The 27,859-nt window shown below is 37.4% G+C and overlaps 2 protein-coding genes across 3 annotated transcripts in view; both read right to left on the bottom strand.

Moving 5' to 3' along the window:
- Positions 1-16,141, bottom strand: part of FEZ2 (fasciculation and elongation protein zeta 2) — a 28,541-nt gene extending 12,400 nt beyond the window's left edge. The window contains exons 1-6 of one of the 2 annotated variants that reach the window (XM_074165951.1): positions 15,868-16,113; positions 14,122-14,230; positions 10,861-10,977; positions 9,344-9,488; positions 5,548-5,816; positions 2,801-2,881 (exon numbers count right to left, since the gene is read on the bottom strand). In XM_074165951.1, the coding sequence (XP_074022052.1) occupies positions 2,801-2,881; positions 5,548-5,816; positions 9,344-9,488; positions 10,861-10,977; positions 14,122-14,230; positions 15,868-16,103 (957 nt within the window). In that variant the 5' untranslated portion in view covers positions 16,104-16,113. Of the gene's footprint in view, positions 1-2,800; positions 2,882-5,547; positions 5,817-9,343; positions 9,489-10,860; positions 10,978-14,121; positions 14,231-15,867 lie in introns of both variants that reach the window. The other variant, XM_074165960.1, reaches the window with a different exon arrangement.
- Positions 16,142-20,915: 4,774 nt separating this feature from the next.
- The window catches only part of CRIM1 (cysteine rich transmembrane BMP regulator 1), a 189,355-nt gene continuing 182,411 nt past the window's right edge, over positions 20,916-27,859 (bottom strand). The window contains exons 14-17 of the mRNA XM_074168866.1: positions 26,547-26,741; positions 25,441-25,563; positions 23,828-24,015; positions 20,916-21,174 (exon numbers count right to left, since the gene is read on the bottom strand). Of these exons, the coding sequence (XP_074024967.1) occupies positions 20,998-21,174; positions 23,828-24,015; positions 25,441-25,563; positions 26,547-26,741 (683 nt within the window). The 3' untranslated portion in view covers positions 20,916-20,997. The remainder of the gene's footprint in view (positions 21,175-23,827; positions 24,016-25,440; positions 25,564-26,546; positions 26,742-27,859) is intronic.

The following is a 27,859-nucleotide window of genomic DNA, read 5'->3' as shown; positions in this document are numbered from 1 at the left end:
AAACAGTCAATTTTCAATTTCTTTTCCACCAGATGTAACCAACAGGTATCATTAGATAACTGCACTCTTAGTAAAATTACCAGAATCAATAGCTAGATCTAAGGCTGTTGAATCTGCAAACGTGAGAGATGAAAGTAGATCTACTAACTCAGAAATCACATCTCAGGCTGTCATTTCCAGCCTTCAGAATGAAGTGGCATTCTACCCTTAATCTAGACAATAAATTAGCAGGACACGTTTCACTGCACCAAATACCAATATTCCCTGTTTTCCTTCTCCTGCAAGCCCCACCTTCCAATTTCCCCCCCTAATAGTAATAATAATAAAAATAATTAAAAAAAATAATTTCTTTCTTAAGTTTCCAGAAATCATCTTGTTTTCCTCAACAAGACTTTGCTGCTGTAACAATAAGTCTCTATAATAGCACCATAAAAACTCATTCCCTGAATTGCTGTGTGAAAGATAACATATTATGAAAAGGAAGAAAAAAGGACTAGAGTGTAGCTTACTGACAAACCCAAATGTTAAGTCTACTGTGACCTCTAAATTTTTGAAGCAGACTAGACAATACGGTAAGCAGCAATTCCCACTGCTATTTGTAATCACCCATAAAAATAAAAATTAAGATGACTATCTTGAATTTTCTTTTGGAATACCATCACAGAGCGAACTACCAATATTTCCATGACTTTTATACAGTTGGTGTTCTTTTTTCCAACTGCATTATCAGATGGGAGCAGGTAGTTCCCACTGAAAATTTCTCTCTAAACCTTGAAAGATTCCAAGTAATTTTCACTTACGTCTCGAACACACACACTCACACACAAGAGGACTCCTCCATGCTGGCAGGAAACACCTGAATGTGAGTTTATAATGAAATAAACCCTGAAAAAACACTCAAATGAGTATTCAGAGAGCAGCACTAAGCAACTAAGCATCTGATACTTTTTCTCCTTTGCAACTTGCTGCAATAACATGATGATACCAATATTTTAAAAGTAGAGGCAGGGTTTGGTAATGTGACAACAAATAAAAAAAAAAAACTAAACAAAAAATTAATGCTATAGAAGAATACATTTCCAGGACTAAATCAGAAAAGAGCTGGTATCTCTCCTACCTTCCTACCCTATTTTTCATTTTAAGTTCTTGTTATTTCCATGATTGGTTTTAGGATACAGGAAGGGAAAAAAAAACACCCCATAACCTTGCTAACAAGGATATAGTATAAGATTGATCAGGGGAAAAGTATGATCCATATGAAGAATAACATTAGTAAACTAATGCAAAAAACAACTGGAAGAGTTATCCAATCAGTGTTATTGTTAATACATAATTATGCTACTTATGTCTGGAAAGTTAGGAAGCAGTCAAAAAAGAAAATGTGTATTCAAATAGAGATATTCATATAAAAGAAGTCTTTTAACCAAAAGTAAGAGGGGGCTGGCATAACTAAATACGTTCACTTTATGAAAATACATGATATTTAAAATAGCTAGAGATACTGGTAAACAGCTGTAATTTATTATTACATGGTAAAGATAGCAAAGAAAAATCCTCAGCACAGCTATTGCTTTACCAGTATTGAGATAATGTAGAGTGATAAAAACTCTATTAGGTAAGCTCTATGCATGTGTCCAAGATCCCCAGAGCTGGAGCCAAATAGCTGGATCTATGTATTCACAAACTCTCATACCTGTACCTTGCTTAAGAAAGACTGTAAGGCCATTTCTAACCTCATGATTCAGGACTGACTTGAGAAGAGCTGTTTTACCTCCTGAACTCCTCTGTAGGATACTCCAGTCATCTTCCAGACAAAAACCTAATTAGCCGTGACTTCTAAACTACCAGGCAGTTTATTGCCTCAATGGACTTCTCACTGAAAGGATGTGGGGGGCGGAAACCAGAAAAAAACCCCAAAACTAACACACTCCTTAGACAACTGCATGAACTATAATGGGTGGGTATGAGTTAAATAAGGTGAAACACCCGTATTTTGTAACATGTGCCAAAAGCCTAAACAACAGTATAAGCATTAACCAAAATACAGAACGCATTTAATAAAATACATACTACAGTTTTGAAACAAACCATTAAGCATTACTTTGAAATAAAGCGTAAGAATCTTGCTACTTAAGTGTGACACCTACAGCGACACCCACTGAAGCTGGGCCTCTGTGCTGTATATTTCAACATTCAATAGTCAAGGAAAAGACACAAAGTTGCCTATGGCTTATGTATTTTACATCAGTAATCTGCATTGTACACATTTGGCAGCTTTTAACGTCACACAGTTTCCAAAGGCAAAAAGACACGCAACAGAGTCCATGCATTTTTGAGATGCTACTCTGTTTTTAGATATATCAGCTCTGAACACTGAAGAAAAAAAGAAAACAAAACCTTTTTTCAGTTGGAGATATTACCCAAGTCCTTAATGCTGATGGCTAAAATGTTATGTCTAACCTGATACGTATTCTTCAATTGGATATTAGCTTTTTACAGACACGCAATGTATTTGAAGCATGCATTACGCCAAAACAGACTTTTAGTCTGGGGTAGGAAGTCAGCGTTGTTATTTCAGTGCATCAGAATATCAAGTCCTGACTGTCTCGAGCTGTTGAGGAGAGAAAGGGACTGTAGGCTGCCCAGAGTCCTGAGGCAGGGGGAGTACAGATTCCAACATTTTTGCCCTATTTTTTTCCTGTCTCAGCATTTAGCTTCAACTACTGTCTGTTTTCAAGATCTCAGCTCCTACCGAAAGTGCAGGCAAACAATGAGGAAAAGAGAGAAGAGAGCCCAGCACCTGTTTCTCTCCACCTGAGTTTCCAAACGTGTGGCGGAAGCCATTCTGTATGACATTTGAGATCCCTTCCATGCTGAAGCGCTAAAAGTAGTGAGAACATAGCAGAAAGAAAAAAAGGGACAGAGAAAAGTTCAGAAGACTATTAATCGGCATTTGTCAAGACTATAAAAGACGAATGACAAAGACAAGCTCTAAGATATATTTCAGCACATTTCCATTTTTTCATTCACATACTTGATTTTTTATAATTAAAAAGCAAACCTTATGATGGCAGTTAAGAAGTATATCTACATCAAAATTTAATCAAACAAAATCTTCACACTGGAGACTCAATAATGAAGACTTGCCTTTTAAGGCTGTTTCATTTTGAAATGTAAAAAATAGTATTTTTGAAAGTTTAGCTCACAGTAAAATCTCCTTTAAAATTTGTGTTTGAGCAATGTACTTTTAGAGACACTGCTGGTACCAATTTTTCAGATTTTAAGCACCTACTAAAAACATTGTTCAGAGGCAGTAATTTTCAGCTCTACCTCTTTAAAACATTTTATGCTTTCATGCTTACTTTCCCACAACTGAAACAACAAATAGCTATCAACTGTATTCCCCATTTTTTTGGTAATATAATATACACACAATTAGTTAATGCACCCATATTAATTTCCAACACTGTTACATGGAATCATGGAATCCAAGTACAGAAAAAGTAATGTATAATCCAACCACATTTTTTTCCTTAAATTTTGTAATCCTTTTTGCTTGCTGGAGACAAGTTAAGAAAAAAAATCAAAACAATTTTGATGTTTAGCATGAGATACAAAAATCAGCAACTGACAAGAACACAAAAAGAAGAAACTGTCAAGCTGCTGACACGGGGCAGTAAGATGCCCACACCTCAGCACACTTACCTGAATGTATTTCTTTATGGGAGAGGGAATAAAATGTGCTGGAATACAGTATTCATTTGCTTTTTAAAGCGCAATGAGGTCAGTAAACAGACACAGATGTTGCCAAAGCCATCTTAACTCTTTTAAGATATCCTACTTAAATGAACTGGTATCTTCAAGCCCTGACTATTTTTAATTACTACCCAGTGTGTTCTTGTAAGAGATGTAAAAGTTTTAGAAGTCTAAGAAAGTGATTTAACCAAAGCCTGTATCAAGCACAAAGAATTAAAACCTCCATTTATTAAAATTTAATTATAGTATCTACAGGAGAATTGATTTTCTTAGACTATGAAAATTTAAGCCTACTTCCAAGCTTTGTATTTAAATGAGACTTCATTATAGTTTTAGTTAATGAAATTATTAATTTTTATACTATTAACAGAAACTCATTCTTCACAAGGTTACTTGAACATACTATCTATGCACATTCTCAGCACCTCCTTAAAAAAAAAAAAGAAGACAAATCAGAAAAAAAAATAAAAAGGAATGCAGAACGAAAGAAGCTTGCACCTCTCTCTAGGAGAAGGCTCTCAAACCTGTACTTGGTGATAGTGAAAGCCATTTTCTCAAAGGAACCACACATACACAGCCTACAGTCTCATCAGGGAGCTAGTTTGTTCAATCCCTCTCAGAAAGCAATCTGACACATCTGTATCTCAAAGCAACCAAATATGAAAATGTCTTATACTGGGATCACATACAGTTATATTTGAAAGCATCATTCAAGTCTCTAAACTTGAAACTAACCAGAACAGCTTATGAATCACTTGACTCCAGTTTCCAAACCAAATAACGACTTTTCTTTCTAGTTAAAATTTGAACTTTTCACTGTGCTCTTGCAAAGCGATGACAACTTTGTATTGTTTTTCAGACATATATTTTCTCATAGAACTTCGCTATGTAAGCAAAAGATGACTTTTCATTAGATGGACAAGATCAGAACTCCATTGAGTTATATCACAGGTATCTTATTCTTGTAAGTTTAGAAGTAGATTCTGAAGAATTAACGTTTCATTACAAATGTTTATTTCATACGTTTGAAAAACAAACCCCAAAACCTTCTGATGTCAAAATGAAGCATTCTTTCTGGGACTTAGCCAAGACCTACAACACATTAACCACACTTGTGCATCCTATAAGAGACTTTCAGAAATTCTTACATTAATATCCCACTTAAGTAATTTAAAATTACACTAGACAGGTAAGAAAGAAAACAAAATTGCATTGACAAGATAATAACCTAATTCCTTTCATTCTCTGCCTCCTATTATTCAAACTCTGTTTGAAAGACATTCTTCCTTTTGTTGCTATGTTCTGTGAAGAAGAAACCAAATTATCTCCTCCCTGTACACCTGCATTACACTTTGGCCTCACCTCTGTCTCTTGCTGGACATAGTAACTCTGGCACAGGTTTCAAGAGACTGAGGGTAAGACTTTTACTTCTTCCATACCTAAACACCAACATATCAATAAATATCTGTACAACTAGACCAACAATAATACTGCATTTCCTGTAAGACTAAGTGGTACACACATACTAAAATCCACATAGTGAAACTAAACAGATAAATGAGTTTGCCTACTGACAACAGAACATACAACAGTACAACCAAAGACTATTTTTTTGTGACTCTGTGAAAAAAATAATCTCCGTAGGAGAGCCTAAGACTTGTCTGCAAATTAAGGCAGGGAAGCAGGTGTACCAGGTATCCTGATATAATCTACGACTACTACTTCCCATAGGGAAAAAAACAAACCAAAAAAAAATTTTGAATCTGTAAATAGTTACAAAAATTTTCTTACTGTTCCAGGCATATGACCTCTTTCTTGTTTGCCATTTTGAGGACTACCATTTTTCAGCTTCTTCTTCTTCTTCGCCGTTTCTTTGTGTTCTCTCTGCTTGTTTTGTACTTCGATGAGGACAGAAATAAAGCTGTTTTTCACTTCTTTCTCGAACTCCAACTCATCTCGTAGAGCCAACTGCTGTACCAGTTCCTCAGAATAATCCTTAATAGCAGTCTCAATTTCTTCTAGCAGTTCGTTTAGCTCAGCAACAGACAATCTTTTTACTCCTATAAATAGTTCATATAAAAAGTAAACTGTCAAGATTTTAAGCATAAGAATACTTGTGGGAATTAAAAAAAAAAAAAAGTACTCTTAAATTTTTCAAAACAAAAATTCAATTCTAAAAGTACATAGAACAAAACAATATTCCTAAAGGAATAAACACATCACAGAGGCAATCAGATTAGCAACAAGAAGATTGTAAAACTTTCATCTTATTTCTGAGAAATCTGAAATAATCCACAAACATGAAGACCATGGTGTAGTTAAGGAAGCTGAAGTAGGTGCTAAACGTCTAATACTGACACATCTATTAACTATTACTTTCCATCTACACGCACTGTTCAAAACAAAAGGTCTCCATATTTTCTGACACAGCAATCAACACTGGCATTTCTGGAATCCTTGGATTTTTCACCTACAGTAATACATAAATCATTTTCTATGAGTGAAGGAATCTTCTTAGGGATATTGCTAAGGTATGCATGCATATTAATAAAAGCCTACACCAAACTTTTACGATAAGATTTTTAGATGCTATGAGGAGAAAAATCAACAAACCCCTCCAAATTTTCTTTGTCTGGGGATTGTAATCAAAAGTATGGCCTTGTGTTGCCTGACACAAGGACCTAAATCAACACTATATGACAGGCTCATTTCAAGCAAAAATAAGCATTAATAATTTTGAAGCAGCATTAGACTGAATTGGTCAAAGCTAAACCAGAAGCCTGTGAAATGTCAGTATGTAAACAAAAAAAACCCTCCAGGTTTGCATTTTAAAGGTAATGTTGGGTCATGTGTTACAGATAGTGAAATTATGACGAAGAAGAATGTTCTAAGGCTTGCTTGGGTTAAAAGTGAGCACAACGAAGACTGCATTCCATTCCCAATTATGTCTGACACCTAAGAAGCTATCCATCCAGCAGCTGCTATGTCAAAGAACATAATTTTCATTGGCATTTGAGAAATGGCTAGCCCTGGTTACACTGAAGAGTACAATCTATTTAAGGACACTGAAGATGTTTGTAATTATTTAGTTACATCAAATTAGTCTAGTAAATGTTATGTCTAAAAAAACTGTTATAAGTTAAAGTGCCTACAGACAAGTGTTGCAAAACACAGATAAGGCCACAAACTACAAAAAAGTACAGGTCTTTAGAAGTATCAAAGGTGAAATGTGATCCTCTCTCTTAAAGTATAGCAGGGAAAACCGATTGGAGAAAGCTCCTCATCACTGATTTACTAAAGAAAAAGCAATGAAACCTGTAAAGGTAACTGCCTGGCAAGGAGCCACAGTTCTTCAGAGTAGCTAAGGTCTTAAACTCTGTTCAAACAATCTAACGGTACTATATGATTAAGGATCTAGGTTTCAAGTAGTCTGAACCATCCATCACCTATACTGTTGCTTAAGCTATTCTAAGTATGCAGCAGGCACGTTATGGCCTCTACTTTAACACACATCTTGGCTGTGCTTGCAGTCACTGTGCATACCACAGTAGGTCTTACCACAGCAATAACTTTTTGCAAAGTCAACTCTGGTTGTCAGCAACAGCAAACAGCAACATCAACTCAAACATAAGCAGGGGGAAGAACAGTAAATTCAGCAACAAGATTATCTTGTGCTCTCTGGGTGCAAGTCACAGAATAGGCCTTACAGGCTGTGAAACTGAGTATACTTTGTGGTAAAAACTAATATGAGTAAGTTCCATATGCATTCAGTACAAGCTACAGTCTAAAAAGTATAGGTTGCACCACTATTTTGTTTTTGTGAAAGAAGACTAGACAGACCACTAGAGAGTCCCAACATTTAAGAATCAGCTTCACAGCCTAAGAAACAATTGTTCCAAAAACACAGGTGCAGACTACCCAACTGCAATCCTGAGTGGTTTATGATAGATCAGTTGTTGTGACCAAAGCCTACAAGAGGGCTACATAGGAACTACTCAGCTGACACAGGTGAGTGAAGTCAGAGCAATTCAAATGCAGAAGACTACTTGGAATAAATCTTAGATACACAGGCTAAAGGACTCACCTGTGTAACCAGCGCTGTAACTGGTTTTATTTTTGGACTGTCTTAATACATGTCTTTTTCTAGTCAAGAAAGAAGTAAATACAAGCTTTGATTTCCTGCTCTCAATCTTAAAAATTAGCACCTCTGACTTGTCTTATAAAGCCAGTTAGTTTCTAGGAAAACTCTGCAACAATTTCAGAGAGACACAAACTAATTCTGAAGCAGCTTGATGCAGAAAAGAAGGTAGCCAGAGTTTTTCATAAAATAGTGACAGGAAAGACATGAAAGCAGATTCTGAGAAGCTGGTGAAGCAAAGTTAAATTATCTGCCAAAGTAACTCAAGGCATTGTTTGGTCAAGGCTGACCTTTAAACCATGAGGATGCAACAGAGAAGATGGACTCCTGAGGCAAAGCAAAATAAATATGATATGAAACACCAAGCAAGCTTGATTAGAGCCAAACCTAAGGACATATGGAGCTGTCAGAAAAGCAGGAAGCCCTGCTGTGCAGGATACACTTTGCTTTCACATTCCTGAAATTTATGTGTTGAGACAGCTAAGAGCCCAACCATGAAAATGGAATCTCCTCCATAAATCTGAAGTGTAGCAGAAACTCTAAGTCATGTCACCAAAGGTCAGTGCCACCATCCAGTTTTCTGGATCTTCTACAGAATTTATATTGCTGACCTAGACTACATCAAAGAAAGCATCAAAATTTGTGAGAGGGACCAAAGTAGAAGGATCATCTACCAAATATTCTTTCCGTTCCTATCGTCTTCTAGAATTGATTTGGATAAGTACCCAAATAAAATGAATTTCCATCACGAAACTGATTAATCACAGGTTTCTTTTACAACCTACTACAATGAAATTATACATGTAATTTCTCCTCTCCTTTTGTACAGGGAAGAGTATTTCATTTGAGTAGAAGAAGATAAAGTTTTTTTAAAACTTTTAGGCTTTTTTAAGAGCAGTGGAAGGGTGTAGGGGGGAGAAAAATATGCAAGGTCCTTATAGGAAAAAAAAAAAGGGCAACAGTTGCCTTATTTTTGTGTTACTGTGTATCACGATATGTTGTAGTGATTGAAACAGTACCAAAGAAACACCATTTGCTTTGTTTACTGCATAGCTTTCAAGAACTTTAGCTAATCTTAAACCACAGTGTACTGGTCTCGAGGAAGTGTCTCACTTTAAAATACAGAAATTAATAAACCTTAATAAAAATGATAGACCTATAATTTTACCTATGAAGGGACCTCATCCCAGTGAATCAAGCTTCAGCGTATTTGCTTTAATTTAAAATTCTATAAAGTTTTTATTTTTATTCTAAGTTATGAAAGCTGACAAAGATAAGTCTTCTATTTAAGTTCTAAATCTAGTTTATTCTTTCAGGGCATTTTTGAAAATATTTTTGAATGCAGGTATTTCATAAGAATGTCTGCTATAAATCAAACACGTGGCAAACTTACCCTTTAAACTATCTTTAATAAACATAAGAGTAAAATACTAAATAAATACCACTTACTCTCTTCGTAGCTATTGTTTGTACTGGATCTCTTGAGCGTCTGAATTTCCTGGGAAAGTATGGAGAGCCGATCTGATTGGGTGGGTGTTTCATCATCTTCTGGATCAGGTGATTCCTGCATCATTTCCTCTATTTCTTCAATCACCTTCAAAAAATAAAAACCCTTATGAAAACCCTCCTGTGCAAAGAGAAACAGCCTGCAATTTGAAGCAAAGCTGTTAAGAGCTTAAGGGTTTTTTTTCTTACTTTCAATTAGCGAAGATGCTGCCAGATGAAACTAATACCAAGACTGGATTGAGGAGAATCAACAAAATCATACTGACATTTCTTTCCCATCCTAGCTGTCTCAGAGTAAGCCTACCTTTTCAAGGTGAATTGGTGATCTCATAACAAGCAGTGTGTTGAAACTACACAGTTATGTCTACAAGAAGGTACACAGGTTTTGCTTAAGAGACCTGAACTAAAGAGTTAGCAGGAATATCTTTCCAAAGTATTCAGTTGAAGGAAAACAAAACAACATCAATTACCTCTCAGCCCCCATTTCACTACATTTCTATTAAAAAAAAAAAAAGGCAAAAAAAAAAAAAAGCTCTGAATAACCTGAAAATCTACTGTGCTTATGAGAAGTTTTATGAACTGATAAATCATTACCTGAAGCTGATTTGCATCCCTGGGTGTAAGATTTGAGCCAGACACAAAGTAGAACAGAAATCCTGTGCATAATAAGCTTACTCTTCAGTATAGAAATGACCACATTTCTACAGGTTAAATTATTAACTGAACAGCTGCATAAATAACACATCAACTTTTGCACTTTAAAGGCTGTAGACATTGCTCAGCTCCACCTCACAGTAAAAAAGCAGAGGCAGTTCAAGTAATCCTGTCTCTTGTACTCTTAATAACTATGTTCATCAGAGTTCACAGGTAATCATTTAAACAAGAAAATACATTCTTGCATTTGCTTACTAAAGCAGGATCTTAATGGACAATCATTAACCTTACTTAGAAGAGTGATTTTCAAGGTAACTTATGTAAATCTATGGATTTGAAACAGAAGCCTTTAGACACTAGGTAATTTGAAAGCTTAGTAGCAGAACTGTTGATCTGCTCTCATATTGGGCAAAAAATTCAAAGAATTCCTGCTAACCACAAAGCCATGTGAAGATACCAATGGTGATACAGTCATGCTGGAAAACTACGAACTCTACAATACCGCCAACATTCTGAAAATATTTTTTCTTCTTAACATATATATTTAATTTTGTAGTATTTCTGATTAATTCATGGTAACAAATGTATAAAGATTTCAAAGACCCTGGACTATCAACCTCACCTGAAGCATTGGAATACTTTTCAAATCTGAATGACCTAGTAATATCTCACACATTATTATGACCGTAAATAAATAACAATCAAGAAACATAGCTATTGTGAACAGCAAGACAGAAGAACAAAAAATAATTACAGACTAAAAGAAAATACTACATCAACACCACTGTCTTTGCTGAACGCTTTACCTGCTCTGCTGTGAAGAGTGGTTCATCATTGATGCAGGAAACAATTATAGAATGCATATCCAACTGTTCTCTCAGCTCTTCGTCATCTGACAGATCAAGGTTCAAGTTATCATTTACCTAGAAAGGATGACAATGTTTATTTATATAAATCTATATACACATTTGTGTGTGTATGTATCTAAAAAATACACGTACATATATAAAAAACAAAAGGGGAACTAATATTGCATTTTAAGAATGAAATGGATTCCTTGCCCATAAAAATGGAATCAATGATTCCTGCTGCCAAATATGTGAAAACCGTAGTATCTTAACAGCTGAAATCAAAACTCCAATTGGAGAAAGTTAAAATAGCTGTCAGTCTTTACAGTCGTTAAATACCCTCACCATATAAAGACCATATACACAATGACATGCAGATATCTGCATGGAAGGCAGACAGTCCAGTGTAGATATCGAAATCTTAAATAAAATCAGACATTTGTCAGTGTGGGGTGAAAACCTACCTACAATCTCTAACATTACACAAATGTGTCATTTTATGTGCTTTTATAGTTCTACTTTTTCACATAATAAAAGACATGAAAAAGTTGTTTTGAAAAACAGAACATGGTTATCACTGCAGATTATTTTAAAATTATATCTTTCAATATCTCAGGGTCTTTTCAAAAAGAAACAGAAGTAACGCTGTTCCCACACATACACCATCAAATTATACTCATCCTTCAAATCCAAAGGTGTACATATAGCAAAAGAAAAGATTTAAGTCCCCTCCTTAATCAGTCAGGTATATTTTACTCACACATAGTGATATATTCTAGTTTATTTACAAAGTTGTTTGCTTTTCCTGCACTTTGTCTATTACTAGATCCCAGCCACACCAACCTACAAAAGCTCCCCAGCCCCCAAAAGTTGCAACTCTCAACCTTTGACATTTTGAGCTCAATTGCTTTAACTGATCTTTGGGCTAATATACAAGCATTATGCTGTATGAAGTCCTTGGTCTCACCATATCAGTTTTCAATTTATCTTGCAATCCCTCTAATTTTCCCAGTTTCTTCAGAAACCTCAATAGTTTTCAGATTCATTTTGAAGATGCTACTGACATGCCCTGATAGCTATTCTACAGGGGGAAACATAAAATTTGCATTTTTTCAGCCATCAGAATGAAGTCAAATCTTCACTTTTTTCCAGAATCTGAATTCCAGTAACTATGCAGTGACAGGGTTCCACTAAGAAAATCTGTTCACCTACCGCACAGGTACATCCCAGTTTTGACATTCTTTCAAGTCTGCAGTCTTCAAACGTTTTTCCATGTATACAAGATTAAGACAACAACTATCGGACAGTAAGCAAGGATAACAGTTTATCTAGAAGGTCAGCTTCCCTTCCTGACATCTCCAGAAACAATAGTATGAGAGACTATCAGAATATATTCTGATAATTTAGGCCAATAAACCACCTAAACCAGCCCAAGATACAGCTGATGCTGAAAGGATCACCTGGCCTTCCACCCAGCCACACTCCACGCCTTTTTCTGTCCTCGCACTTCTACCAGGGAATGACCTGCTTAAAAGTAATCTAACAAAAATATAATAAACAACCAATTGCGTAATCCTGTTCTTTGTACCACTGTGCAACACTTCTACCCAACTCTTTCTTTTACCATCAGAGTTGTATAAGTGTTCACAGATCTGTGATGTGAAGCAACTGAGATTAGATGAATCAGCCTCATCCACCTTACACTTTTTTCCTACTAAAACAGGAAGAGAAATACTTTAAGCACAAGTGCAACAGCATATTATTAATTTCAAACGCATCAAGGAAGTGTTGCTTAGCTGTTAGCATTCCTTGTAAGAAAGTTAAAACAAGCTACTAGCTGGTCCACATGTGCTGTCACATATCCAGAAATAATTCTGAAACACAGAGAAGTAGAAAAAAAAAATACGTCAAACGGTCCCTAATAGATGGGCTTTACACATTAAAAGACATTCCAGGTGGAGTGAAAGCTGAAAAAACTTGAGATATGTTTAATCTATAAACTGATTCTCCTTCTACTGGCAGCATACCCGATTCTTTCTAATCCATCAACACCACTTTACATTTTTTGATGTAGTTCCTTCATAACTTCCTGCAAAGAACTAAAAAACTATAAAAAAAAGTCTGTTTATATTGTACCCAGCTCCTTATCAAGAAATCCATCAGCCTTCCAGTCCATTTTTCAGTCACACAACTAGGTCACAGCACGGGGGGGTCGTAAGTCTTTTCATTTTAAATTTAAGGATTTAATGACTCTAAAACCACTTAGAAAATCTGAACAAACACTCTAAAACACAAGTCAAATTCAAGGGATAATCATCAGACTCAAATCAAGAAAGTGAGTTCCAAATTGCCATCTTCCCCTGCTGAACCCCAAAGTATCCTCTTCAGCAGAACAATCTTTGTTCCTGTCACTGTAAAAAGTAGCTGTGGATTTATAATGGCAGCATTATATGGAATGGACGGCAGAAGTCAAAGCATTACCCTATTCTCAGGTTACACACACAAATAATTTTACAACATAATTCAACTTCACTAAGTTTAAAAGATAAGCCACTGGTTTCCTCAGAAGACATGAGAGGTGAGAATTCTTCCTAGCTTTTCTTCCTGAAGCCTTTTAATCTACTTTTAAGAAGAAAAGAGGACAACCCATTCTGTAAAGCTCTCTGAAGCTCTTCATTCTCACTCTCTGCTCCCTCCCCAGACAACTATTCTACTTGTTAAATAAGAAAACCAAAACAAAACAAACTCTTGCACTTTAGTGTCTCCTGGGTCACCTTTCCTGCAAAAGAAGCCACTTCAGTTGCCACCTGACTGCAGAATGAGATGAACTTTAAAAAAGTTGACAATGGATTTACTACATCAGAATACTCCTGCCTCTTTTCCTCCCTTACCCAGAATAATGTTCAACATGAAACAGACAGCAGAAAGATTTTATGTGAAACACATTCTCATTTTACAATTTTTTTCTATTGTGCTCTGGTTCCAATGAACATCCATCTAAAACTAACCCTGAATTATTCCAACCCAAAGACATGCAAACATATATCAGACATGTTGTTTGACTTTTTGATTTTTAAAAACCTCTCATGTATAATACCAAGTACTAAAAATATTTTAAGCTATTTAATAATAAAACTCTTTTATACAAATGCAAATTGTTTTATTTCCCTGATGAGTATAAAAGATCCAAAGAGGGTATTTCTGCTGATCAGAACTTACCCCTTTTTCTGAAAGATTCAGTGTTGGCAAGTGCAAAGCTCTGGTGTGGGAAGATTTCCAGTCAACAGGCATTACGTTACCATAATTATCAGTCAGAGCATTCCAAATCCTGAAGAGAGGAATAAAGGAACAAAAATGCAGGCCTTAAAACAAGCAGCAACTGATCAGCAGTAAACATAGTTGTAATTATAATAGGTTTCTATCAACATATATTTTTTCATCCCTAAATATTCATTTACAAGTTACTGAAAATATTTTTATAATGTTTTGAAGCCAAGAAAAAATGTTTTTTGATAAACAAATTTTACTTCCCTTTTTAAACCATCAGTATGTACACAGTGGTGAAATAATACAATGAAGAGACAGCTTTATTACTAATTACATAATCATAGTAAAAATCTTCATGGGGGGGGTGGGTGAGTCCTTCCTTTAACAAAATCTGAGCTCAGCTATAAATTCTTCTAGTGTCGTTCTTGTTCTCCTCGCCTTTTGCACATTAAAACCAGGAATTAGCAAAGGCTGAGTAGCAAATTCTGAGCCAAATCTTTTTTTCTTTCTTCCTATTTATCACACAAGAATGAACACGAACAAGTTATATTAAAATTCTGCAAGAATTTTGTTTGGTTTTTTTTTTTTTTTTTTTTTTTGTTGTTACTCAACAAGAGTTTTGTTACTCTTGCTGAACTCAGCACACCACTCTTGTCTACAGTTGATCTTGACTGTGTCTCTGGCTGTACTAGAGGCTTGCATGTGCAGCCCTATTCTGCTATACCAGTTCAGATTTTGAAACAGAGCAGCCTGGTTAGCAGGTTGCTGCCTCAAGTCAGCTAACAAACCCTGCCTCTAAGTGCTATGCTGTGGGTGCATGTTTGGAGTGGTTGCCTAGCTAGGCTCAGAGGAATGGCTGAGCCAGACAGAAGGGCAGACAGAGCCTCATCACTGCACAACATGTTTCTGATTCATGGTTCTCTGAACTTACCTCACTGTTTATACCATAGACATCTAGTCTTTTACTAACAGGTTTTTTTTTTTTTTCTTTGCTTAGAATAAGACATACTATTTAGTTACCTCAAAGTAAAAGAATAACTGTGGTATTTTTAATGAAGATAAGCGGACTGAAATTTACTATAAAAAAACAGATATAAATACTTTTAAAATGATGTCAAAGACAGGAAAGTAGCACAGATCAAAAGCTGCTATTGCTCAAGGGAAGAAACAATTATCCCAGTTGCAACTGAGATTCTGTTCTCCATCTGCTTTCCGTACTTTGCATGCTTAATTTCAAACACTGAAACACTGAAATGCCCATTGAAACAGTGGGCATTTTTGCAAGAGGCTAAACAAATATTACCCTCTGTCACTCTGCATTTCGGAACAGCAACTTTTTCTCCCCCAGGAGGCACTGGGACGCACACACGCCTCCCTGGCGGTTAGGGAAATAAAACCTGACGGCTCGGTGTCAGACCAGCGCCGGCGGCCCGGCAGGGCGCAGCGGGCGGGGAAAGGCTTCACCCCCCGCAGCCCACAAGCCCTGCTGGCACTCAGCGAGAGGAAGGCCCAGGCCAGAAGGCCCAAGGGCAGCGCTGCCGCCGGACGGGGCTAGTGACCCACGGAGACGGCTCCACCCGCCGCCTCCGCACCCGGCCCCGGCCATCCCCTCAGGCCGGGCCAGGGCTCCTCTCCCGGGCGGCCCAACCGCGGCCGCCCCCGCTCCCTGCCTCCCCCCCACCCCGGGCCTGCACTCACTCGTCGTCCTGCAGGGCGCTCTGCTCCGTGAGGGGCCGCAGCGGAACGCGGCTCTCGCCGCCGCCAGCCCGGGCCTGCGGGGGCTCAAAGCAGAGGGACAACTTTGCCACCAAATCCCCGCCGCCGCCCCAGCCACCTTTGTCACGGGCAGCCTCGGGGCCGCTCCCCGCCGAGGGCTGGAAACCCGAGAAATCTTGCCAGTCCCCCGGGTCTCTCTGGGAGGCCGCCGCCGCCATAGCTGCCGCCGCAGCTGGAGACGCCGGCCCGCGCGCCCCCGCCCGCGGCTCCCGGCGCTGCGCGCTCCCGCCGCCTCCCGCAGCTCGTGGGGCGGGGCGCGTGACGGGCGCGGGGCCGCCCAACGGCCGCAGCGGGCGGGGCCTGGTGCGAGACAGAGGCGGGTAGCCGTCGGCGGCCGTTGGGGCTGGGGAGGGCTCGCCGCGCCCCTACCCCGGGCCGGAGGACGGGGAGGCGGGTAGCCGGCCCGGCCTGCCGCTGGCACCCGTTGCGGGGCAAGGAGAGAGCAGGACTTGGCAGGGCCAGCGAGCGTCACTTTTGGCCACTTCACTGAGTTTCTTCCTGCACACGGAAAGTGGCAGCCACAGGGCCTGAGGCAGCTGCTTGTGAGGCAGCGAGTAGGGACAGCTCACCAGGGAGCGGAAAGGGAGAGTATTTATAATAATTTCATTGTAACCTGGTAACTAGGGATGAGTGCCTTCTTGACTGTCATTTTTCCCTCCGTTCAGCCACCCAGGACATATAAAACTGCTTTGGAGACACTTGGTCCTTACTAGCATAGCCACTCCCATGTCCATCCTTTGCTAGCTTTATTTTGTGCCCTTATGTGCAACAGCTTATGATGAGCTTTTTTAATATAGTACTTTTTTGAGCTGCTGTAAACTTCTGATATGCCAAAGTACATAGCGGGAATTTTCTCTGCTTAACTTTCTTTTCTCACTTCCCGTTTGATGTTTGGAAAGACACAGCAAGTAGAAAATTCATCCCCTGTGAAATCTGCCTGCCACTGAGGTAATTTAAAAGACTTTTGTCCTATCCTACTCAGCTACAGCTTTTTCAAGCTGGCAAACCCTAGTATACGTAGGCATTTCAGTGTGATCCTTTCTGACACTGGGCATAGGGCAAAGAGGGCCAGGACTACTTTGAGTGTTCAAATGTGGATGCAACATTGTTTTATGCACTAGCACAATGACGATTTTTATTCCATTCTGATGAAGAAGCAAAATGTTTGTGGGCAGAATTTGAAGATGCTCTTCTTGGAAACATAGTCTTCCATAGCCATAGTCTTGGGAAGGAGCAAAAATGCTGGAACAGGTAACTAGCAAGGGAGAGGAAATTACTGGAAATGTAAAGGATTGCACAAAAATACTGATCTATCCTAGTCAAAGTCGATTATGGTCTTTGCAGCAACTATTACTACTTGGGCATTTTGAATTTTGCAGCTAGCTCTGCAAAAACATTGACTCAGTGGTCAATAGCAATCCGAAAAATAAATACAGTGCTAGATCCAGGGTGTAGCACGTTTGAACAATGTGGACACTTTCAGTCCCTTTACCCTTTATCTCAAAAGGATGTAATAGAATGGTAAGTACAGAGAACGGCAAGGTTGGGCAGAAGGTATGGAACAGTTCCCAAAGAATCATATCTTGGGCTGTTCAGCACAGAAAAAATGGAAAGATAAAGTCTCAGCATTAATAGGTGGCATACAGATACTGATCCACTGCAGCTTTGAATGCAGAAGATCAGAGATATCAAACGAAACCATCAAGAGTGTAGGTTCAAAGAAAGAAAAGGAGGCAGTTTTTCCACAGAGCAAGCAGTTAAGCTGAAAACCTCCTTGCCTCAGGAAGTTACACACCAGCACTTTACATCAAGTCCATTAATTTACAAATTCATAGAATAAAAAGACATTACAGGCTAATAGGTAAATGATCTGTGGCTCAGGAAGTCCATGAAGTGCAAATTGTGATTCCACACTCTTTCTATAGGGCCTCATATTAGAGTCCTATATGATTCATTATGGCTTTCTGACAGGTACGACTAGACCACATGGACTCACTGGACCACATGGACGACTAGACCAAAGGCCTCATTTTGCGTTTGAGAGATTGACCTATACTGAATGCTGAAGCTATCTGGAATTCCAGAAATCCCTTTAACGAAAAAATTGTTTAGTGTAAACCCCAGAACTTTCTGTAACTGCAAACTGTTCTTTACCCACAGTATGTTCTGAACTGTTCTGATCTGAAGTCAGCAAGACAATTCATGAATTCTTACTCCCAGGAAAAAAAAAAATCTCACCATAGTAGCAAGCGATAAACTAATGTCTCAAGGACCAGTGTACAGAAGGAATAAATATGAACATTTAAGAAAGTACACATCAACAGGTTTAAAATTTTTTTATTGTGCTGCCAAGAGCCAAATTACAAGAAACCGCCTTACAGTTAAAAAAGTAAACAAGCAATCTGCTGAACCGCAGTGCACTCCGAGTGCCACATATGCATCTATTTTTCAGAAAATTATATCTGCATTTCTCTTACAAGAGCACAACAGGAACCAAAGTAAAAGAGTGTAATGGATACAGCACATAGGATAAATCATATCTTTAAAATAATAATAATAAAATAATAATAATAAAAAACATTTTACACCATGTCCTATATCCTGCTAATATTTTCAGAATATGGCCTTGATTGTAAAACAAAAGCAAGCATTTACAATTTCTGGATAAAGACTGCTTACTCTTATGCAAGGAATGGATGTTTTGTCTTGACAAAATCTTTGCAGTAACTGGACAGAAACATCTCTGTTTCAATATCAGATTGAGTACAAAACACTGGGGAGACTACATTTTTTCTTATTGGTGGTTGGAAACTGAAGTTATATAAGCAGAAAAAATGTTGACCCTTAATGATACACCTTATTTTTTTTCTTTGATGCGAACAGCTAGAACACCTTTTTGATATTCTAAAACAAAAAAATTGTTAATCTTCAGATTAATAAATTAGGTCATTATAATAATAAATTAGGTTTTTTTTTTCAGTTTTAAAGTTCAGCAACCTCTGATCAAGTATTTACAACAATACTTGAGAGTTCCTTTACAAAAAATACATTTTCTTTTCACATTAAGCATACTGGGTATCTGTGTCTCTTATGACAAGCATTTGTAAAAGAAAAAAGGCAATGCACAAATGGGTAATTAGTATAAAAGTGCCAAGACCTGTTTGGAAAGTTAACATTGTATTATACAGTCAGAGTTATAAATGAGGCAAGCTACAACAAAATTCCAGCTTAATGTGGACAATATTCCAGTAGTTGTTTCAAACAATTGTTTGAAAAAAAAAAAAAAAAGAAGGAAAGAAAGAAAACAAAAAAGAAAATCCAGGAGCCGATGGTGTTATTCTATGGAGCTGATTAGTGCTGCATGTATATTGTCATCAGTGTCTCTAGCCAATGCATTCATTAAAAAGCCTTTTTAAGGCTAAGCAGGAAAAGAAAAATAAGAAACACCCTGAAATGTAGCAAGTAGCAAGAGCAACGCTTACTGCTATAATCGTGCACATACTGTACACACGCAAACACAAGAGTGCACACACCCACACACGCGCGCACACACAAACACTTTCAAATCAAATCAGACTGTAGGTAGAATGAGATGCTCTTTTCTTGTCTTTCCTAAACTCACAAGCGATTAAGCATTGATATGGAATGCCTGTTTATCTGTTTCTGCTCTGGGTAAAATCTCTCTCAGATAAAAATACATTCAACAAGAAAAAAAATAGAAAAAATATATACTGTATACATAGCATTTTATATATACAGTATATATATGTATACTGTATATACACATGCATGTATATATACATATGTATACCTACATGCATTTGTATATACACATATATACACAAACATACAAATACTTTTTGTTGTTTTTAGCATAATTATATTTACATAAATATTCCTATAATGCTAAAGTTTAAAGAAGCATGATCTCCTTTTTTTCTGAGCTTCAAAAAAGGTGCTTGAGTAATATACAATTAAAATTAAGCAGCTTCCTAGCATGGAAGTAGTTTCTAAATCTGCATACCAGTAAATAAGAACATCAACAGGAAAAAACCAACAACCTTAAAACAGTCTCTGTTTTTACTCTCTTGTAAGCAAGAGCTTTGTCCAACAAAAATATTTTTCCTTCTCCTGTATGAACAACCAGAGATTGATATAAAATAACAAAACAAAACCACAACAGACAAAACAAACAAACAAAAGCCCCTGGAACTGCATGGTGTTCTTGACTTTTCCTTCCTTCCTTCAATACTGCTGTCAAAAGATCCAGTGCTCATATCAGGAATTACTTAGGCCTCAGTCATTTGCTAACTCTGCTGAAGTCTGGCTAATCTAGCCAATCAGCTTTGAAGAAAACAAAAATAAAAACAAAAAGCAGCACAAGGTATAATTTTATACATCCTTAATAAACCCACCCTTTATTTTCTGCTATAGCCTTTTCCTTGCTATTTTCATTAACTACTGCAGCTTCTCATCATATAGAAAAATATTTGCAGCTACACCACATTTGTGATGTCACAAATTCTGTTCTAGGAGTATATGACTGTAGCAACAGCTGGAAAAAAAAAATCAGACCTTTTCATATTTTTTTCACCTGGGGTTAGGCTTTGCTGCAACAGATGCAATTTCGGAGCAACAAGAAAAACCACTATCCCGCTGCTCGGCAGTATTCTTTATTCATTTTCTTCTCCAGCCAAGCATGACCAGCTTTTCTTCTCTGAAGCTTCCTTTTACCTCATTGCCTACCCCTAGCCCCTGATTCCCCCTCCCAAAAAACCTCTATAGCTATGTTACAAGCAAATACATCTTAACAAGTTTTAAAACTTTGGTTCTAAGAAAACACTTGGTCAGTTATCTCAAGGAAAAGTGGGAATGCTTTTTCTGGCACATTGCAGGAGTCAGAGCTCATCCCAGTAAGATCTTAGAGCTGTACATGTAGTCACAAATCCAATACAATCCACTAAGCAAGTGCACAATTCTAGTTTTATTTTAATAGCAGACTTAGTCTCTCTCTCTCTCTCTTTCTTAAATCCTTGGCAAGGGTGCAATTCTTCAAACTGTTTGATAGAAATTATCTGCCTGTAGGTTGTTCTGTTTCTGCATGCTGTAAAATCCACTGTATCTTGAATCTGGGTCTGCAATTCTTAGCATCCTCTGAGAACTGTCCACCTGGACCATGGTACCTTTCTTGCAGTCCACATATACCAGTTGATTGTTTAGGCAAGAAGGCTGTTAAAACAGAAGGGCAATATTAAGTAAATTAAACCATTTTTGTATTCCACACATATTTAAAAAGTCTTTGTGATTCAAGTCCATAAGCACAAAACAAAATCAAATTGGCAATGAAAGAGTGGAATTTTGCTAAACTTGGTAAAGGCTTATGCCAGGCACAATAACAGAACAACTCTCTTCTGAATCGCCATTTTTCATCTTCTGAATTGAGCTCTGATATTCTCATATCCCACATGGACTGGTCAAACTGTTCTCTGTTAGTCTAGCACCACACACAGGCTTAACCTTGCTGCCCTAGATGTGCAGCAGCTTGCTTCCAAAGACTTCACTGCTGATCATTTTCAAGAATGTTTTGGTTTCTGCCTGCAATTCCTCTAAGAGAATGGGACAGATCTCAGCTGTTATAGTTAATCCTGGCATGGGGTGTCCTACAGCATCCTTCTATATTCCTCTCCCAGGTGGTTTATGTATTACTACCTTAATTAGGAAATTATCCACCTTTTATCTAGTATTTTCTAGGCCTTACACCCTAGCAAAGCAGCGTGTTATTGTGGAGATGCCAGCGTTGATGTGGTACTTGGTACCATTGTCCTTACTTGCTTATAGGTGTAGAACAGGGGATTTAATTTTAGGCAAACGTAAGTGAGGTTTGAGTATGTAATGATCTACAAGTGTGAATGCAGATAAAATACTGCTCAAAGAAAGAACTGAACTAGATGTACTGGCTTTCCAGTCCTGCTATTCCTCCATTTGAGAATCCGTCAACTGAAAGATTCTGCAGCTGAGAGGATAGTGAAACAATGCTGGGTACACACTACCTGAAATGTTTATGGGCTAAGCACGAAGGAGGACAAGCAGTAAGCATACTCTATGGATACATGGTGACAACGCGTATGTATCTCATGCTATAAGCATACAAGTGGATTGTGAATCTAAAAATTCCAGTCTCCATTGATGTAGCTTCTTTTTGTAAGACTTAAATCAGAAGGGTTTTTAATGCTAAAAATTTACATTCAGTAACCCTTATCATAAAAAGTTTTTTTACCCAGATATTCGTTACAAAACATTATTTTAAAATGTTTTACATTTGGCTCTTCGAAAGTCTGTAGATTGGATTCACAAAGAATTCCTGAGGTTCACTGATATGAATGGAATCATGGCTAAACATTAGCAATCCATCTGTAATTTTGAACACATTTTCTATCATCTTTCTTTTGGTATTGATAAGATTTAAGCACGGTTGTTGATTTGTTCTTTATTAAATAGCTGGACTATTTTGAACAAAAAGAACATAAGCCAAAACAGGCTTGCCAAAATTTAGTACTAGGAAGCATCAGTCACCCAGCAAGGAATAGGAGAAACTGAAAAGTGACACTTGGTTGAAGAAACCTTAAAATAAAGACACATTTATGACAAAGACCCTCACAAGAAATCTGAGTTTCAGTATATCCATGGTCTTGCATTGAACCTGTACATGGCTTAAAGTGAACTTTCTTGGCATACGGATGATGCCTTTTGGTGAAACTGAAAAAAAATGATGTTTCAGCAATAGAAGGGTTTGAGAAAAATTATGTTCCTAAATAAAAAAGTATGTAGAATTATTGATTATAGTTCCACAGTTAGAAAGCTGTGATGGTCACGCAGCACTTTGATGGAGAGCAGCCTTTCTGAGAGTTTAGGAGTGAATCCATTAGAGTTAAAAATTAACTTTTAAATGCATTCCGTAAGAAATTCAGAAACTAGTATTGCTTACTCTTCTTGAAAGACTGGAAATGGAATAATATTGATTCCTCATGCTTCCTATTTAATTACAACTGAATTCATCTTTATGCTCTGACTGCATTTGTAAGCTTTTTGGAAATGACTTTTTTTGGTTTGTTTTTTTTTTTCTTTACAAAAAAAAGCTCTGCAGCAGTGGCAGAAAGAATATGGACATATAAATAAAGATAAATAAATAAATAAAGTCTGTTCGATTTGAATTAGGAAGAGTATATGGGCTAATTTGGGGAACTGATATGAATGGCATTTGAATATGGAGCAAGAACTTAGTCTGCTGATGGAACTGTTCTCAAATCAAACCAATGCTCTTTTCACTGTTCATTTCCAAGCTACCTGCTTCTTCCTTTTTTCTCGGTAGTCTCGGAATACCTAATTGGTAGAAATTTCCCGAGATCTCTCTTAAAATATTAATCCCAGAAGCATACGATGCAGTTATTAGAAAACACGATAAACACTACTAGTACATGCAGTACCTGAGGTTGGGCAAGACTTTTAAAGTGGATGAAAGTTAAGAAAGCAAAAACATTCTCTTAAGAGTTTGACTTCAGATAAGAAAATGGCATGTATCTACCTACACATATACAAAGTCGGATTTTTTTTGTTACATTTTTTTGCTGAGCTTGACTTCTCTCTATTGACAACTCATTACTACATGGAGCAGGTAATTTTTTTGTTTGATAGTAAAAAAAATAATTTAGGAGACTACATAAATACCAACAGACTGACTGGTACAAAATGATTTAAGACAAAAGGAGAAAATAATTTAAAGAGTGTTCACATGATGTGAACTCAACTGCATCCTACACAATATTCTAGTTAATCTTGTTTTGCAAAAAAAGTGAAGGCCTGGAAACAGACATAAACACAGCACCTTTGTTGGAGCTTTGTAGCAGGACACAGGAATCCACTGCTTTTTCTGGTTGACAAGCAGAAGGACGATGATCAGTAACAACGCTATCGTGATTGGAATTGTCACCAAGGCCACAGAGCTGATCGATGCATCTTCACTTGGGTGTGGCCCACTGCCACTTCTGTACTCTCCCTGGAGATGACTCATGTCTGCAAGGCAAATGTGAGCATTTGTTCGTAATTATAAATTGGCCTTGACCATCATCAAGAAGAATGTAGTTATGAAAGTTCCAGTTGTGGATGTTGTCACTCACATGAATTTGGACTTTCTCTCCTGAAAGGTCACTTTATTCATATAAATTAGAACAACTGCAGTATCTTATATAGTGACTGTATTAGCCAGGAAAATGCCATCAAAAAGAGGAAATGGGATGGAATATGAAGTGCAGTAAGAAGCAAATCTACAATAACCTCTTAGCTCAGTTGAGTTTGCATCATCTTATTTGATCACAATCAAATTCCCACTTGTAAAAAAAAAAAAAAAATCCAAAAAAATAATCAGCCTGTGTTTCTATGCTGAGGAAAACCTGGAAGTCTTACGATGAAAGCCCTTAAAAAAATAAAACCAAAACTGGTAAGACAATTATGATGTGTATGCTCTCGCATTTGTTGAGAACACATTACAATACTTGCACTACTCATCCTGTGAAAACAGACCACTAGCAGTATACTAGAATGTAGCAAGTTTTGCATGCAATTGCGAAGAATGGTAATTTTCAATGACATATACAACACTCCCACAGAGTTTGCAGTGTGGTTTATAATCCTCAGACAGGATAGTTGCAACCCAGCTACTAATGCCTGTGAGAAATGAAAATGCTGCAATTAAAAAAGGGTAAGCTTACAACTTTGTAAAGCAGTTACATTTCATGTATCCTTTCTCCTAACCACCAAACAATAGTATGCTACATGATCATCCTTGGATTAAAAAAAAATATAAATACAAGTTTAGGTAGTTCTTCAATTAGAAAAGGTTAACAAAGACTGTGGCATAGAGTGTTTCCCCTACCCTGGAATAATGATTTCAGCACAATTTTAAACAAAAGATGGATTTACATCTTAGATGGATTTATCCTTAATTAGGCCTGTGTCACTGTACCTAAGAAGTGGGCGGGGGGGTTGTCTGGTATTTGTCTGTGATACATGTTGTGATACATGTTTTCCTGTTTCTGTTTATCAATGTAAGAATGTAAAATGGATCAAATGAAGGTCTATCTACTCCAGTGGCCTGACAACAGCCTGCTTTCTAGTTTTTGTGTCAGAAAAGACATTTAAATTACTCCTCATTCATCATTTTATTGCATTCTTAATTGTACAGAGCTCTATCATACCAACACAGATGTTTCTTCCAAGCTCAAGATGGAATGATAATGAGACCAAATTGCATAAATATAATTTAATAGACTGACTCATCTTTACTCAAAGCAAAATGCACATAAGAGTTTTGCACTGAAGAATATTATCACATAACCACCTTTTCATTACACAGATGCTACCTGAATAGAACAAGTAGATCCATTAAAACTCGGGGAATAAATACACACCTAAGCTAGCCCAGTTTATATCAGACCTTACCTCTGTGAATGTGGATGATGTCATTTTCACTTGGTGTTGGCCAGTTTGGTACTTCTAGTTCAACGTCTCCTCGATGATTTGTCTTCTCAATGGGGATGTTAGTAGGCTCAGGTATATACATCTCTGTGAAATGAAAGAAATGCGTTTCAAAAACTACAGGCTGCTTAATTTCCCAGTGCTGCTCTTAGTTCAGAAAATATACTTTGCCATCTGCAGTGCTGTGTCCTATGAATACTTCAATTTGTTTCAGAATTTTCACCATTACTAGTCTGAGATTTTGTTTTAAAACCTGTTTCGTACTGTATACAGGATACTTGCCTGCTGCCATTATCATTATTCTAATAAGAATGGGATGATACAGTTGTGTGGACAAAATGTGCTCTTGAAAGTACCATTTCAGAATACACACTTCACTACAGCCTTGCTTCTCTGTGACATCAAACAACAAAAATACCAAGAGAAGGCTCCATCTTCCCAGCCGATATGTAAACTGTCACTGTTGGGTTATCCACCTTTCTTTTTTTGTAATCCTCAAACTAGGAGAATTGCAAGAGGGGGTACTGCTGAATCTCCCCAGTTGTCCTGTCAGAAGTAGTTACCAGCTGACTAAGATGAGCAAATTCCTGCAAAAGTATGTCAGGACTAGCATTAAAAACCAGTTGCAATTCTTATGTCCCTTGTGTCCATACCTAAGAAAATTTCGTATTACTTTTAAACCAAGTTAAAATGATAAATAAAGCAATGCAATAGTTGAAAAGTAACAGAGACTCAGAAAAACCAGAAAATATCTCACAGAACCTGCAGAGATGTTAAGAATATTCATTTTCCTACTTCACTAACGTATTTCCATAACCTTGTGAAAAGACAAAGCAGAGACAAGCAACTAATTTTTGAGTTCATAGTTCTCAGAATAAGTAAAATTCAAACTATGTATTTGCAAATACCCCTTATCTGTTAAGAACATTAATTTTTCTGAAGTCTAAATGTCTGTTGTCTTCTTGATACTGTTCAAACATGGACTGACATTCAAAAACCAATTAAAAAAACCTTATTATCAGTGCTGGAAAACCAGCCTTACAATAATTTGGGTTGTGACATCACATCACCTGGACACATGGGACAGCAGCTTCCCTCCACATTGATGGGTTCAGCACAAGGGAGGGGTGGGCAGCTTACGGTGGAGCAGAGAGTCTGACCCTGCAGGCAGTAGCAGTGTGTGCAGCTGTCAATGTCCCAGCGTTCCTCATCCGCATATGTTTTTCCATTGAAGTGGCAGACCACCTTCTTAGGAACTGTATCTTCTGTTGAAGGAAAACAGAGTGATGTGATCACGTGGTAATGGCCAATTACACATAAATCTGATTTCTTCCCCAAACACAAAATTGAAACAATAGCTACAAAGAAATCCCAGCTGTAATTAAAAGACCCTCTCCACATCTTCTGAAAATCTTTGTTAAAAAGTGTCATTTCTGCTTCTTTATGAAATACGTAATTAGCCTGCGCTGCTTCTCATTTTCCTCACGCAACAGGCTAGAGGACTGACGATTGGGACATGAAATGATGATATCAAAAGTGCTGTGAAAATCATGAAGAAAAGATTAGGCTGGATGCCAAGAAAGATCTAGCAACTCTGAAGTGACATAACTAGAAGTGCTGAGACTATTTATTATGATAACAAAGATCCGAGGAGGATCTGATCATTCCCTGTAACTGCATCAATGGAAAACCTCAGGAAAAGGGCAATAACCAAACTCAGTACATTTTTTCACAGTTAGTATTATATAAATAGGAAATTTGTGTGATATTAGCTCTCAGAAAAAAGTGAGGATCCAGACCAGCTTTCCAAAGATTGAGAGCTGTAAAAGTAACAACTACTCAGATAGATATTGACACAGTATGTAATACGGAGCTGGACTTGATGAAGCAAGTAGGTCTTGGGAAAACACTTCAAAGAAGCATTACACTTCCTGCCTAAGCATTCAATACACCATCTTTTTATGCTGCAAGCCTATTAGGTGGTCTGCAGTATACCTTCTATTTCAGTGAGAGAACAGTCATGAATTGCTTAGCCTAGGATGCATTTTGCTGCTATAGCACTTTATAGATAATCAAAATAAAACTACACAGCAGAACCTCCAAAAGGCAAGCAGCACCGTATTTTTATCTTAGCTTCTCACTACCTTTTTTTCTTAGAGGCAGAAATTATGATGATGAAACCTGCTGATGACACGAATTTGCAGATTAAGCATATGCATGAGATAACAGAGTGAAATCACAAAGTAACAAGCTGTCAGAGAAATACTGGTTTAACATTCACACATTACATATGTAAATATGTCACTTAGAATTACCTCCCAAATATAAATAAAAAGCCTCATTAAATAATTTGGCCAACAGTAGAGCTTTTTAATTAGTGACA

Source organism: Numenius arquata, chromosome 2, assembly GCF_964106895.1.
Source record: "Numenius arquata chromosome 2, bNumArq3.hap1.1, whole genome shotgun sequence".
NCBI lineage: Eukaryota > Metazoa > Chordata > Aves > Charadriiformes > Scolopacidae > Numenius > Numenius arquata.
This window is presented reverse-complemented; position numbering and strand designations above follow the sequence as displayed.